The 15,387-nt window shown below is 40.8% G+C and overlaps 1 protein-coding gene across 1 annotated transcript in view; it reads right to left on the reverse strand.

The window, feature by feature from the left end:
• Positions 1 to 15,387, reverse strand: part of iars1 (isoleucyl-tRNA synthetase 1) — a 216,003-nt gene that overhangs the window by 145,636 nt on the left and 54,980 nt on the right. The window contains exons 10-13 of the mRNA XM_068051875.1: positions 14,169 to 14,264; positions 7,958 to 8,080; positions 7,476 to 7,567; positions 57 to 155 (exon numbers count right to left, since the gene is read on the reverse strand). Coding sequence (XP_067907976.1) covers positions 57 to 155; positions 7,476 to 7,567; positions 7,958 to 8,080; positions 14,169 to 14,264 — 410 coding nt within the window. The remainder of the gene's footprint in view (positions 1 to 56; positions 156 to 7,475; positions 7,568 to 7,957; positions 8,081 to 14,168; positions 14,265 to 15,387) is intronic.

The following is a 15,387-nucleotide window of genomic DNA, read 5'->3' on the forward strand; positions in this document are numbered from 1 at the left end:
GGCTATCAGCCTTAATTTAACATTGCACTTTTTTATTCAGTTAGATAATACATTACCAGTAGCATTGGTCATTATTCGCCAGCAGTTTATCCACCATGTGCTCCACTCGCACAAACCAACTTGGAACAGCTTTGTAAATAAGTGGGGTGTCTGACCTGCGGATAAATAGTAACCAGTGAAATTGCTGGAAGAACTTATAGTGAGAGAAACACAATACACAAAATGGTACAAGCACACAATTGACTTAAGCTCAGGGCATTGGCTGGTTTACATCATTCGCCAATGCCTCACCCAAATAGTGATCTTTTAGGTGCGAATTTCAGCAGTCTATTCAACTCATGAGGAACATCACAGCAATCCCAATTCCATACTCACCAATCATACTTTACAGCCCTAGCCGCTGGATAGCTAACCTATATGATTTTGTTTTCCCCAGCCCAGGGCTGCAAAGTTAGTTGTAGCAATTCTATCAGCACTTCAGTGAGATAGTTAACTCAGCACAAGCCAGAGAAGGGAAGTAGAATCTTGCTACTTACTACTTTAACTATTTCAGCCATTAAAAGAAACACTTTTCTCCCAAACAAACTGCTCTCTTCCCCACTAGTACATGCCAAACCTTAAAACTGCGAATAACTTGCAGCTCAGTCTTTTTGTTTGATTTCAGGAAAGCAGTACACCAGATGTTCCCCTCTCATTTTTTTTAAATTATTATCCAGCTGCCACTATTCTCCAAAAGAGGCTAATTCGGAATTTAAAGACCCAGCTTTCAATTCAGGTATGCTATCACTGAGTTATGACAACATTACAAGTTTCCATTTGAATTGCATTACTCAAATTGGACAACTTCTAAAGCCAATGCTGTTTGGTTACCAATGATACACTGAGGAAATAATTTTTGCTCCTTGCGCGCTTGAATTATCAATTTTTATGTCACTGTTCAAGATCCATCTCCCTGCTCTGTAAACTTTGACATGGACTGTATGGACAGAACAGCTGATATGACCGACATGCAGTAAGTGACCAAATGCAAAGCAAAAATTACGTCCAACACGGCAAGTCGGCCCCATATTTTCAATGTGCAGAAAGGAGCCAGTGAAGTCAACAGCAGCTCATAACAGGACACACAAAATTGGGTATCCAAGGCTGTCCGCACTATAAATCGCAGCCATGTGTGAGCATGATATTGTGAACAAATCTTTCTGTTTTTATTTAAAATAGTGGGATTGGGATGGAGGCAAGTCAGTTAAGCATTATACTCATAAGAATTGGGTTGGCATCAGCAGCTGAGTCAGTTGGGAGATGGACAGAAGTATAACAGTATGTTATATTTATGTTGGGAGTCCTGCGCTGCAAGGTAAATAATAAGTACATAACTATTTTAACTTTGAAAGTTGAAGCAACCAGGCATTGCCTGAGGAATTACACCGCAGAGATTATCCCACTGACAAAGAAGATTAGAGGCAAACAGTGAGCAAGAGTTTTCTGCCAACTTGCACCACTGGAATGGCACGTCGACAGCACGGGAGTAGTTTTACACAGTAAAAGCCCCTAAGAAATTATGTAAGTTGCACCATTCTTCACAACACGCCATAACTTGCTGAGACTTTTGAGCGGCTTCATTAATACCTTCACCGAAATGGTGCAAAATACATCATAACTCCAATGTATCCCCCAGGTGAGTCAATGACAAAAGCAAAAGTCCTGGATTTTACACCAGATTCCTTAACACAGATACTTAGACTGATAAATAATGGCACAAGTGAAATATTTAAATTGATCAGTTCAAAATAGTTGAAGGAAGTAAAATAAAACCTCTGCTGTTTCTTGATATATATAAAACTCAGCAAAACACTTTGTAATTGTGTGCAATTGGTTTAATGTCTATTGTCAGTATGGTGCAGGGCATTGAATTGCCCCCACATATTGTCAGATAGGAGCATGGGGGAGAAATTCACTTAGGCCCGTTTTTGGGCCTAAAATGTTGGTGCGCTCATAAGAAGCTGGAGTCCCATGGTTCATTCGAGACTGGTCCTCGGACCTCATCTGAATAATTCCAGGGAGTTTTGGGCATGTCAGGTTGCCAGTTTCCTCTGGACCAATTTGGGTCGGTTGTGGGGCTGGCAGCAACCCTCAGGCTGCTTGACAAGCAAACAGGGGAGGAACCAAAACATTCCTGCCCCTCCAGGCTCCATATTATGTTGAAGAAAAAAAGCTTACCTTGCGGTTGGTGACCACTTGCAAATCTCTAAAGGGAAGCTGGATAGATTGCAGAAGGAACCAGAGAAATTGAGCATGCCTGGCACAAGCACTGCTCAGTTTCTGGCAAATTTCAGATGGGATCCTGAAATGATCTGTTAGGCCCCTCATTAACATATAAAAAGGGTCCAACCCTTAATTAAGGCAGGTATGAGGGATGCCTGAATATTGCCTGAACCAATATGGCCCAGAACATATTTCAGGTGCCCTTGGGAAGTGGGACCTTTTTGCCACCTTTTCACATTCGAGAAATGGGTGAAAAGAGGTCTAATTTCGCCTGTTGGTTTAATGAGTCTTTTCAGGTAGCTTAAATGACTAATGTCATCTACTCAATAAATCTATAACAAAGAACGTTCTTGAAAACAGAACACAGCAGCTGTGTCCATAACTCAAAACGATCAAGTTCAGGTTCTCAGGTCACGCCAATATTGATCTGCTTAATTGATGTAGATGGAGTATGTTGTTGACTGCACTGCTTCTGAATCTTTGATTCACCATTATGCTTGCTGCAGCATATTCAAATTACTTTCTCAATAAATTGTGGAGTTATTTCACAATGGGAAGATTGGAGGACAAAATTCTGTAATTTAAGTGCACGCCACTTAGAAAATTCTGGGTTGTTACTTTTAGTTTATTCACTGTTCTGTGGCACTATATGAGAGGAATGAAGACCAAGTGACATCATCAGTTGGAACGGTGTTAAAGGCCAGGGATAATCAGAGTAGGCCATTCAGATGTAATTCAATCAAAAAGTCATACAATCTGTCTTTCAAAATGTATGAGCATAGCAAAAGCAATCTGAAGTTATTCAAAATGTTCTGCTCCTATTTCATCCCAAAAAATTACTTTGTTAGGTGAACCATACGCAGATCACCAATGCCCTGTATAGCTGAAACATAACATCCTTACATTTATTTTCAATTCCTCTCGTATTAATTCCATTATTCCATTGACCTTCTTTATGACTTGCTGTACCCGCATACTAACTTTTTGTGACTCACGCACCAGAACACCTAGATCCCTCTGCTCCTCGGAATTCTGCAGTCGTTCTCCATTTATGTAATACTCTGCTTTTTTATTCTTCCTGCAAAAGTGAACAACTTCATATTTTCCCACATTATACTCCATCTGCTAGATTTTTGCCCACTCTTTCAACCTATCTATATCGGTCTGCAACCTCCATATATCCTTTTCACAACATACTTTCCTACCTATCTATGTGTCACCTGCAAATTAAGCTACCATGCCCTTCATCACAACAGGCGACAACAGGTCACTGACCTGAAACATTTGTTTCTCTCTCCAAAAATGCAGCCTGACCTGTTGAGTACTTTAAGCATTTTCTGTTTTTATTTCAGATTTCCAGCATCCACAGTATTTTGCTTTTGTCAAAAACAAATCTGGAACAAAGGGACCATAATCCTAAAATTAGACAGGAGTGAAATCAGGAAGCATGTGTTCCCCACACAAGGAGTAGTGGCAATCTAGAACTCTCTCCCCCAAAAAGGACTGAGATTGCTGGGCCAAATAAAATTTTTTAAACCGAAATGGTTATATTTTTGTCCCTGCCACAAACTTCATTCACTAACCACCAACTTCACCTGCCCTCCGTGACCACGGTTTGATGCTGCATTGTACCATTCATAACCTTGACGGCCTAGTTGATCCTGACCTGCACTTCTAGCGCCATACTCTCTCCAGCACCAAGACCACCTACTTCCATCTCCATAACCGCCCGACTCTGTCCCTGCCTCAACTGATATGCTGCTGAAATCTCATCCAAGCCTTTGTTACCTTCAAAGGCATTATCATCGCTGAATCCCCCAGTATCAATATCCTAAGGGTTACCATTGACCAGAAGCTTAATGTAAATAATGTGGCTACAAGAGCAGGTCAGAAACTGGATATCCTGCAGCCAGTTACTCACCTTGTGACTTCCCAAAGCCTGTCTACCAAAACAAAGCACAAATGAGGAGAGATAGCATACTCCCCACTTGCCTGGATGAGTGCAGCTCCAAAAACACTCAAAAAGCTCAACACCATCCGGAACAGTCTATTTGATCTGCACCCCATCCACCACCTTAAACATTCACTCCCTCCACCACCGATGCAAAGTGGCAGCAGTGTGTACCATATACAAGATGCATTGCAGCAACTTGGCAAAGCTTCTTCGACATACCCTTCCATAACCACAAACTCTACTACCTAGAGGAACAAGGGCAGGAGGCACATATGAACACTGACACCTGCCCCTGCACCCCACCCACACCCCCCAAGTCGCACACCACCCTGATTGGGAACTATATCGCCACTTCTTCACTGTTGTTGGGTCAAAATCCTGGCACTCCCTCCCAAACAGCATTGTAGGCATACCTACACCACATGGACTGCAGCGTTTCAGGAAGGTGGCTCACCACCACCTTCTCAAAGGAGATTAGGGATGAGCAATAAATGTTGACCTTGCAAATGACCCCCACATCCTATGAATGAATAGAAAATAACATAAGATTATACAGATTTTCTTCTATTTATTTTCGGAGATGTGGGTGTCACTTAAAAGGTTGGCAGTTATTTCCCTTTTCTAGTTGCCCTGCAGGTGATGGTGGGTCTCCTTAGAAAGGTTTACAGTATACAGGCCAACCATCTGCGTTTCATGTGGACAAATATGAAGGCAAACAAGGCACTTTTCTCCTCAGTGCCTATCTATTAGCCACTAGCCACAGCTGAAATAATTCTAGCTTCTGCATTCTATGGGCAGAACTGTCACAAGAACAGGAATTTCAGGGGTCCAGGCACACAGGCCTGATCAATAAGCTGGGGTTCAAAATCCCATTTACTATAAAGCAATCACTTAAAATAAATTCCAACTTTTTCTCCCAGTAATTGATTATTTGCACTACTAGAAAAAAATGCAAATGTTAAGATTAATAACCAATTCCGAAATGGCAAATAGAGGTCAGCTTACAATAAAATCCATCAAATGTACCTTTTTGCGGGAAAGCACACAAAACATTAAACATCAAAATTTTCAGTAGGAGGCACATGATCCCACACGCTCAAAAAAATAAATTTTGTACCTTCAATATTTAGATTTCTCCTTCAGAATTTCAAACTTTTACCTAGAGTCTACAGTTATGTGTGTTTTCTTTCAATGAGTGACGGAATCTCAGATATATTTGCAGCATAAGCTGAATAGGTCTGCAATTTCCTGCAACAGCAACGTACGCCATTAAATACACTGTTTCATGCCCAGATCTTCCTGGTGCAAACTTACTCCAAAATTTCTTGGAAAAATAATTTGACTGTGCCACAACAAGCATATTGACAAAATCAGGGGCCTCCGAAGCAGCGCAGCCATTGGCTTTCCCCATCCACATCAGTTAACTAATTAAGCATATCAATATTGGCACAACTCGAGTCATAGAGTTCTGAATTTCAAGTCCTTTCACTATGCCGAACTCGATCACCTGCAGAAAATAGTTTAAGTTGTGGACACTCTCAGCTGCAGTTTTCAGTTTCCAAGACATTATAAGTTACACATTTTTTTAACCATTCATTTAGGAGATGACATTAGCACTTTACCTACAAAAAAAGTCAGGGTCAAAATTGGATTTTGTTTGTTTCTCAGGTGGAAAAAGATCTGATTTCAGAGGTTATGTCTCACGCCTCAAAGGGCCTTTAAATACATCCAATGGCACATTAGTTTGGGTAACACTCAGGCATCTCTGACAGCCTCCCTAAACAGGCATTAGGCCACTCATTCACATATACAAGATGCCCAGCACCTGTTTAGCGACCTCTCCCCAAAATGGCCAATTGAGCAGGGCATGCTTCAGGCATACGCTTCTCAGTTTTTTCAGTTTCTTTTGCAGGTTAACCTTAAAGGGGTGGATGGTGGCTACTGTGGGTTGCTGCAGCCAGCCTGCCTGTCCCATTCACCTTCCCTCCCTTCTAAGACCTATCGAGGGTTGCTGCTGACATTGTAGTCAGCCCAAACTGGTCCAGAGCTGCCTCAGGAGGTCCAACAGGTGTCCATATTTCACCTAACGAGGCCTAACAACTAATTTCAAACAGCCTCAAGCTTCTGGCATCTGCTACGCCAACCATTTTGGGCAGGAAACAGCCTAAACCTTCTTCAATGGCACATGTAGGCATTTCAGGATGCCTAAACAGCGCACAAAATATACATTAAATCCAACACACACTGATGAAGAAGTGTTTCCATTGGTTTTAGATAAGTAAATATATCAATAAGAGCAGCGATTTTATTTTGTTTTAATCAATTATTTTTACTCATGAATTTAAATACCTTTGCCATTATTTTTCAGTCTAACCAGCCATGACAAGACTAGCACCAATCTAGAAAATTCACAATAACCATGGACATGACTGCAGGTTAAAGTTATGATAATCAACTTTTCAGCTTTCGTTGTAGGTGTTGGTGGAGCGGACCAGAAGTCACAGGAAACTGTAGCCTGGCATGAATAATGGCATAACTTTGGCCATCATTTACTGGGACTTCAGAAAACAAACCCAACACCATGGATGCACCATTACAATAACCTACATCTCCAGGAATACCTGGATACTTAATTTCATGTCATAGACTTCTAATCAGGGCCGTTCTTGAGTAGTCATATTTTTCTAAGTTGATATTGACTCGATGGGCCAAATGGCCACCTTCTGTGCCATTATGACTACAGTATGACTCTATGACATTTATGCCTCAGGACTGGAAGATGTACTGGGGTTTAGTTCTTCGATTGTGATGGCTCTGCTGATTTTAGCTGGGCAGGCACATGAATGCTGCAATCGGCTGCAACACCTTCCGGTTTCAGATGAAAAATTGTACTCCTGATTCTGGAGGACAAAATTGGAGGGTGAGAAAAAGAAAAGAAAAACTTGGTTCAAAGGAATCCGGAGCAAAAGAAAAGTAGCCAAAAACCTTTATTAGATTTTGTAGTAAACAAATTAAATCACCCTGTGAAAACTTTTTCCACAGATTGAAGTTACATTTAAGTGAACAAGATGCACAATTTGGATGCTTAAGAAGTTAGATATTTCTGGATCACTTAAGCAGCCATTTTTGTATTGATCAGTGTGCATGATTAAAGATAGCCCTAAATGTTTTTTTATAAAATTGAATTCTGGCACGCAAAATTCTAAATAATTTCCTCATAATACCTCTGAAGGCCTTTCACATTTTCTATGGCTCTTACCTCCAACAAAATGGATAATTGTGCTTGTAGGTACTACTGTGAACAAGTCGACCCTTTTCTTTTAGATATTTAAGGATATGCTTGTCTGCGTCCTAAAAAAAAAATCTGAATTCAGGTAACTGCATATGTCAATGACTGCTATTTTATGTTAAACCTTAGAACTTAGAAGATGTTCTTACAGCAAGATTTAATTACAATAGATATCTGGCTAGTTCTTAGACATAAACTTGAACAGCAAATGTACAATTAATTTTTAAAACTAATTATTTTACATAATTCCTACATACTGAATGAAGTGAAGGCAAATCACTTCAGAACTTCCACTGTATTAAGCACTATAAACAATTAAGGTTTAACTGCAAATCTTTAGATAGTAACACTTTCAGATGGCTAAACAACAATTTTACAAAAATTTAGCACTTAAGATGCTTCCTGCTTGTCTGTTCAACTACAAATAGAACATGCAACAATCAGCTACTAACCTTCACATACAGTCCAGCAAAGTCCTTCACTTCAGCTGTGAAACAGCCAGATGCATCCACAGGGCACACTGGTGTTGAATCTTTCTGGATTATGCCATAATCCACACAAACACGGAAATCATCCTGTATAGTGAAAGTGAATTAAGCTTCATCAGGCAATGCACTTCGGAGAAAGGCAGCAAGGAAGCCTTGGTCTATCCAAGATATACACAGTATTTTTGGCACAGTAAATTATTTCATTTACTTTTCTTAAACCTATTTTCTCTTTACCTCTGGGACTGACAAGTCGCTAAAGAAAGCTTACAGGTTCAAACACCAACGCTTGGGAAACTCCTAAAAATTATAAGATTTTAAGGAAAAACTAAATCCCTTCACTGAGAAGCATCTGTTGTAATTTGACTTTCAAATTGGTCTGTTTTTTCAAATGCTTAGTTTTATTATCCAAGACTATGCTTTTACTTACATTAGCTTTGCTGTGAAGACCAAAAATACATTGGTCGAACCAAGGAAAAAGAATCTAAAAAGGTCGAATTTGGAAAGCTAAAAAAAAAATTCTTACCCATATTTGGATTAACCTGACCACACACCTCAAGAAAATTAATGTCCTGATTTAGTACTGTAAATTCAAGTAGCACAATAAAATACACTTGGACTTTGGATTTGATTGCAACATGAAGACAGTTTGTTGCTGTTTTCACAGGTAAAGCTCAAGTCATATTCAAGGTCGCCAAATCCCCACATAATGACAGATTTACTGGAACCCATTCTGACAATATTTTCTTGGAAAAGTCACAACTTCTCAGAACAAAATATCCCAAGTTCCTCCCTTAATAAAATTAAGTAGGTTTATACAACAGGCACATAATTTATAAATTCACAAGACTGAAACTATTTTGTTCCAAAGTCACAGATGTCTGGTGCAATTATAGCCATTGATTGCTATTCCCATTTGCACTCTCTGCTCCTTTTGGTAGCCATTCCATTACTTGCTGTCCGAATATAGGCACCATATCCCGTCTAATCAACACTTGTGATTTGTCCCGGTGTCCATGCCAGGTCCCCTTCTTTTCTCAAGTGAGCAGTTGGCGATGTAATTAACGAGCACAAGGCCAGCCTTCACATGTATGCTTAAGACTTCCAACAATACAAGAGCCTAACCAACCATGCAACCCAATTGGCCATCATTTGCACCTTCAAATTATGCGCTCATGCTAAATCTAGAAGTGCAGTACCTTGCCATTCTGTTAAACCCAAGCTGAACTTCAAACCCTACCAAGTCCATTACCAAGACTTTTTATCATCACTGGAACAATCCCTTCACTGCTGCTGAAATATCGATGCACATTTTCACGGTCTCAAGCATCAACAATTGCAACTTAGAGCTCACAAACTCCCAACTTATTCATAACTCCACACCATGTGTCTGTGCCCCTAACAAAAATCAGCCCTAAATCATGTACCTCTATGTGTGCCACTAGTTCATCTATCTTATTGCAGATGCTTCGCACATTCAGATAAAGAAACTTTAATACCATTTTTTTGCTTCTGTTCCCTGAAATGACCTTATCTGCTGATGCACAATTTCTGTTAAACTCTCTGTCCCTTCCTGTCCCATTCTGCTTGTCTTTACCCACAATGCTATACTGTTCCGATGCCTTGGCCTTTCTCTTTAGATTTCTAAATCTCACCTTGCCCAAACCCTCCCCTACTCTGTTATTTCACAACCTCTAGTCCTTTCTGTTAGTTCACGCTCGAGTTTGTAAACAATGTTCCTTCTTGTCACACCCTGATTATCATTATCCTTATTGCTATCTTGCTCTCTTGCTTTCTCCTCTCTCTTTAAATTATCACATCTTCCCTCACTTGATCCCTCGCCCCACTATTTAGTTTAAAGCCCTCTCTACTGCCCTAGTTATACAACGCGCCAGAACACTAGTCCCAGCATGGTTCAGGTGAAGACCGTCCTAACGGTTGCAGCTCCCACTTTCCCCAGTATTGGTGCCAATGCCCATGAATCGAAACCCATTTCTCCCACACCAAACTTTGAGCCACGCATTTAACTGTCTAATCTTATTTACCCTAAGCCAAGAAAGGAGGGAGAGAGAAAACAGGGAACTAAAGGTTAGTTAGCCTGAAATAAAAACAAGAAATGCTGGAAATACTCAGCAGGTCTGGCAGCATCTGTGGAGAGAAGCAGAGTTAACGTTTCAGGTCAGTGACCCTTCTTCAGAACTAGCAGATATTAGAAATGTGAAAGGTTTTAACCAATTAAAGCGGGGGTGGGGCAAGAGATAACAAAGGAGAAGGTGTAGATAGGACAAGGTCACAGAGAATAGCCGACCAGGTGGTCATGAAGCAAAGGCAAACAATATATTAATGGTGTGTTGAAAGACAAAGCATTAGTACAGATAGGGTGTTAACAGACTGAAAACTGAACAGTCATAAACACAAACATGAAAAAAAACAGTGGGTAGGCAAACTGAACAAACTAATAAAATAAAACAAAACACAAAAAAAAAAAGAAAAATAATAACTAAAAATAAAAGTAAAATGGGGGGGCCAGTCATGCTCTGAAATTATTGAATTTCAGTCCGGCAGGCTGTAGTGTGCCTAATCGGTAAATGAGATGCTGTTCCTCGAGCTTGCGTTGATGTTCACTGGAACACTGCAGCAATCCCAGGACAGATATGTGGGCATGAGAGCGGGGGGAGTGTTGAAATGGCAAGCAACCGGATGCTCGGGGTGATGCTTGTGGACTGAGTGAAGGTGTTCCATAAAGCCGTCACCCAGTCTGCATTTGGTCTTCCCAATGTAGAGGAAACCACATTGCGAGCAGTGAATATAGTATACTACATTGAAAGTACAAGTAAATCGCTGCTTCACCTGGAAGGAGTGTTTGGGGTCTGGGATAGTGAGGAAAGAGGAGGTAAGTGGGCAGGCATTACACCTCCTGCAATTGCAGGGGAAGGTGCCGTGGGAAGGGGACAAGGCAGTGGGGATAATGGAGGAGTGGACCAGGGAGTCGCGGAGGGAACGATCCCTTCGAAATGCTGACGGGGAAGGGAGGGAAAGAGGCGTTTGGTAGTGGCATCACGCTGGAGGTAGCAGAAATGGGGGAGCATGATCCTTTGGATATGGAGGCTGATGGGGTGGAAAGTGAGGGCAAGGAGAACCCTGTCGCAGTTCTGGGAGGGAGGGGAAGGGGTGAGGGTAGAGGTACGGAAAATGGGCTGGACACGGTTGAGGGCCCTGTCACCCACGGTGGGGGGGAATCCGCGGTTGAGGAGAAAGGAAGACATATCAGAAGTGCTGTCATGGAAGGTAGCATCATCAGAGCAGATGCATCGGAGACGGAGAAACTGGAAGAATGGAATGGAGTCCTTACAGGAGGCATGGTGTGAAGAAGTGCAGTCGAGGTAACTGTGGGAGTTGGTGGGCTTATAATGGATATTAGTAGACAGCCGATCCCTAGAGTTAGCCTGATATCAGTCGTCAGGGAAGTGCTGGAATCTATTTTTAAGCAAGTCTTAACAATGCACTTAGAAAATCATGGTATGATCAGGCAAAGTCAACATGGTTTTACAAAAAGAAATATGTGTTTGACAAATTTATTAGTTTTTGAGGATGTAACTAGTGGGGTAGATCAAGGAGAACATGTAGATATAGTATATTTGGATTTCCAAAAGGCATTTGATAAGGTGTCACTCAAAAGGTTAATATGTAACATCAGGGCTCATGGAGTTGGGGGTAATATACTAGCATGGATAGAGGATTGGTCAACAGACAGGAAGCAACGAGTAGGGACAAATGGGGAATTTTCAAGTTGGCAGGCTATGACTCGTGGAATGCCGCAAGGATAAGTGCTGTGGCGTCGGCTATTTACAATTTCTATTAATGACTTAAATGAAGAGAGAGAATAATGTATCTAGGTTTGCTGATGATACAAAACCAGGAGGGACTGCAAGCTGTGACAAGGACACAAAGAGGCTGCAAAGAGATATAGACAGGTTAAGTGAGTAGGCAAAAAGGTGGCAGATGGAATATAATGTCGGGAAGTGTGAGGTTACTCACTTTGGTCGTAAGAATAGAAAAGCAGAATATTTTTTCCCAAAGGCATTAAACTTGTAAATAGTGCTGTTCAGAGAGACTTTGGTATGCTCGTACAATGAACACAGTAAGTTAACATGCAGGTACAGCAAGCAATTAGGAAGGCAAATGGCATGTTGGCCTTTCTTACAAGGGGATTAGAGTGCAAGAATAAAGAAGTCTTACTACAATTGTACAGGGTTTTGGTGAGACCACACCTGGAATGCTGTGTGCAATTTTGATCTCCATATTTAAAGGAGGATATACCTGCATTGGAGGCAGTACAACCAAGGCTGTATAATGCACAGTGTCGCAGTAGTTAGCACCGCAGCCTCACACCTCCAGCGACCCGGGTTCGGTTCTGGGTCCTGCCTGTACGGAGTTTGCAAGTTTTTATTTTATTTAGCGATACAGCACTGGAACAGGCCCTTCAGCCCACCAAGTCTGTGCTGACCATCAACCACCCATTTATACTAATCCTACATTAATCCCATATTCCTACTACATCCCCACCTTCCCTCAATTCCCCTACCACCTACCTATACTAGGGGCAATTTATAATGGCCAATTTACCTATCAACCTGCAAGTCTTTGGCTGTGGGAGGAAACCGGAGCACCCAGCAAAAACTCACGTGGTCACAGGGAGAACCACAGGGCTAACCACTGCGCCACTGTGCCGCCCAGTTCTCCCTGTGACCACGTGGGTTTCCTCCTACAGCCAAAGACTTGCAGGTTGATAGGTAAATTGGCCATTGTAAATTGCCCCTAGTGTAGGTAGGTGGTAGGAGGATTGAGGGAAGTTGGGGATGTGGTCGGAAATATGGGATTAATGTGGGATTAGTATAAATGGGTGGCCGATGGCCGGCACAGACTTGGTGGGCTGAAGGGCCTGTTTCAGTGCTGTATCCCTCTATGACTAAGGTTCCCTAGATTGATCTCTGGGATGAGAGGGTTGCCCTATGATGAAAGGCTGAGTAAATTAGGCCTATATTCTCTGGTGTTTAGAAGAATGAGAAGGGAATTCATTGAAATATACAAGATTATGAAAGGTTTGACAGGGTAGACACAGGGAATTTGTATCCACTGGTTGGGGAATCTAAAACACAGGGGCATAGTCTCAGGATAAGGGGACTATCACTTAGGATTGAGATAAGGAGAAACTTCTTGACTCAAAGGGTTGTGAATCTTTGGAATTCTCTACCACAGAGGGTTCTAGATGCTGCCTTGTTGAATACATTTTAGGCTGGGATAGACGGATTTTTGGTCTCTCGGGGAATCAAGGATTATGGGGAGCAGTTGGAAAAGTGGATTTGAAGCCCAAGATTAGCCATGATCATATTGAATGGCAGAGCAGACTCGATGAGCCACATGGTCTACTCCTGCTCATATTTCTAATGTTCTTACAAGAGTCTAAAGCAACCTTAAAAATAAAGCAGGACCAGTCATTTATGCAGAATAGAAAAAGAGTGGATTTTAAAAAAATCTACGGCATCGCAATTCTTACAGGAGGAATAAAAAGTCAGGTATTTTCAATCATGCAATCAGAAACATTTGCAAGAATCAAACCTCAGGATATTTTTATTTTAATTATCCACTTGATCTCCCAGATATCCATAATTTGAGGACTCCACACAGGTGAAGCTGCCCTATCAGCAACAACATCCATCAAGTAATTCCATTGAAAATGCCACAAAATGGAAGCTGGACTGATTGAGCATGCTAACTGGAAAGCATGAGTGCACAAAACACTACATACGTCCACATTGGTCCCAATTGTTACATTTACATTTCAATGCCAATATTTGCATCTATGACTGGGAAGGATGTCAAATCCTGCTGTGGAAAATAGCAATCATAGTAGGTGGAATTGTAAAGAGCATCAGTAGGTCTGTTCCACCTGAGAAAAGCAATATGGATGTTTTCCTCCCCATCACCCCCACCCAGCCGCAGACTCTATTCAGAGCCACAGAACAAAACAAGACACAGATAAAACTAAAATTAATTGAAACATAAACGACATGGTACGCACTGGTGAAAGAAATGAGGAAGGACAGGGCAGGACCATCTTCCCCACTAGCTGGCTTAAATACATTATCCCACTTTGACTGTGAAAAATTGTACTTACTGCACCGAAGTATGGGGCCTGGTGTACAACACCTGTACCCTCTTCCTCTTTAACGTAATTGTCCACAAGCACGGTAAAGGCTCCAGTTTCTTTGCACTGCAAGACAGTATTATTACTAAAGACCACCCATGTTCCCTTGTAGAAATACTTACTGAAGCACAACATTTAACCAAATCTATATACAATAAATTTATGATCAAGGAAAATTGAAGAACAGTTCACAAACTCAGTAAAGCTTTGCAAGATATGCAGAAGCAACATTAATATAATTGACAATAATTAATTACCATCTGATATTTGATTTCTAATAGCCAGAACATACCATATAGCATGAGTTTAGTATTTGACTGCCGACAGCCCCTTCATTACTAAGCTTTAACCTCAAAAGAACAAATTCACTGTAATTTAGCCCATTGAGCTAATACAGTCACATCATATAATTAGAGGTAAAATGGGAATGACAGCACCTTTATTTCTTACAGAAAGTTCCAATGTCTTATTCATATCAATGGAATTATAAAACTACATATTATGTCTTATAGTGGGATCAAAATCTGTAGAATGACAACAGTGCTGATTCACTAGTTTGACCATCTTATTGCTGAACCATTTTCTTTAACTTGGGTTATTTATCCGTAATTATTTAGGACTTTCATGCCCTTGAATTGTATATAAAACTCTACCAGAAAATTTATTTCATAAACACACTATACAAATCCAATTGTTTCACAACCGCATTGTACATGTACATGCAGTAAGTTTCAGGTTTAAGCAATGGAAAAATTTGCCTTAACATTTTTATTATAAATTGATCCATAATCTATAAATAAATATCATTCTCAATGATGAAGTCCAAATAGTATAAAATTTAGTAAATAGAGCTAAAACACCATAGATACATTTATAGATTTAGATAGCGATCCTTTGAGTCGTTGGACTAAAACAGTACTAAACAAGAACTATAGGCAAGAGTGAGATCCCCAAGAATCTATGGACAATTTAGTTAAAGGATAGCATTATTTATCAACAGACTGATACCACAAAAGGTCTATGGTTCCATCCTAATTTGTCAGTGGCTATTTTGCATCTTTATCAACTGCTTCAAGAATGGTTCCAAATTCTTTATTATTGAAGCCATTTAGTGACATCCCCTTTCATTCAAAAAAGACTCAGTGGCAACCCTCAGAATTCTTATTAATACCTGTAACCCAGCAGTTAC

Source organism: Heterodontus francisci, chromosome 19 (genome assembly GCF_036365525.1).
Source record: "Heterodontus francisci isolate sHetFra1 chromosome 19, sHetFra1.hap1, whole genome shotgun sequence".
NCBI lineage: Eukaryota > Metazoa > Chordata > Chondrichthyes > Heterodontiformes > Heterodontidae > Heterodontus > Heterodontus francisci.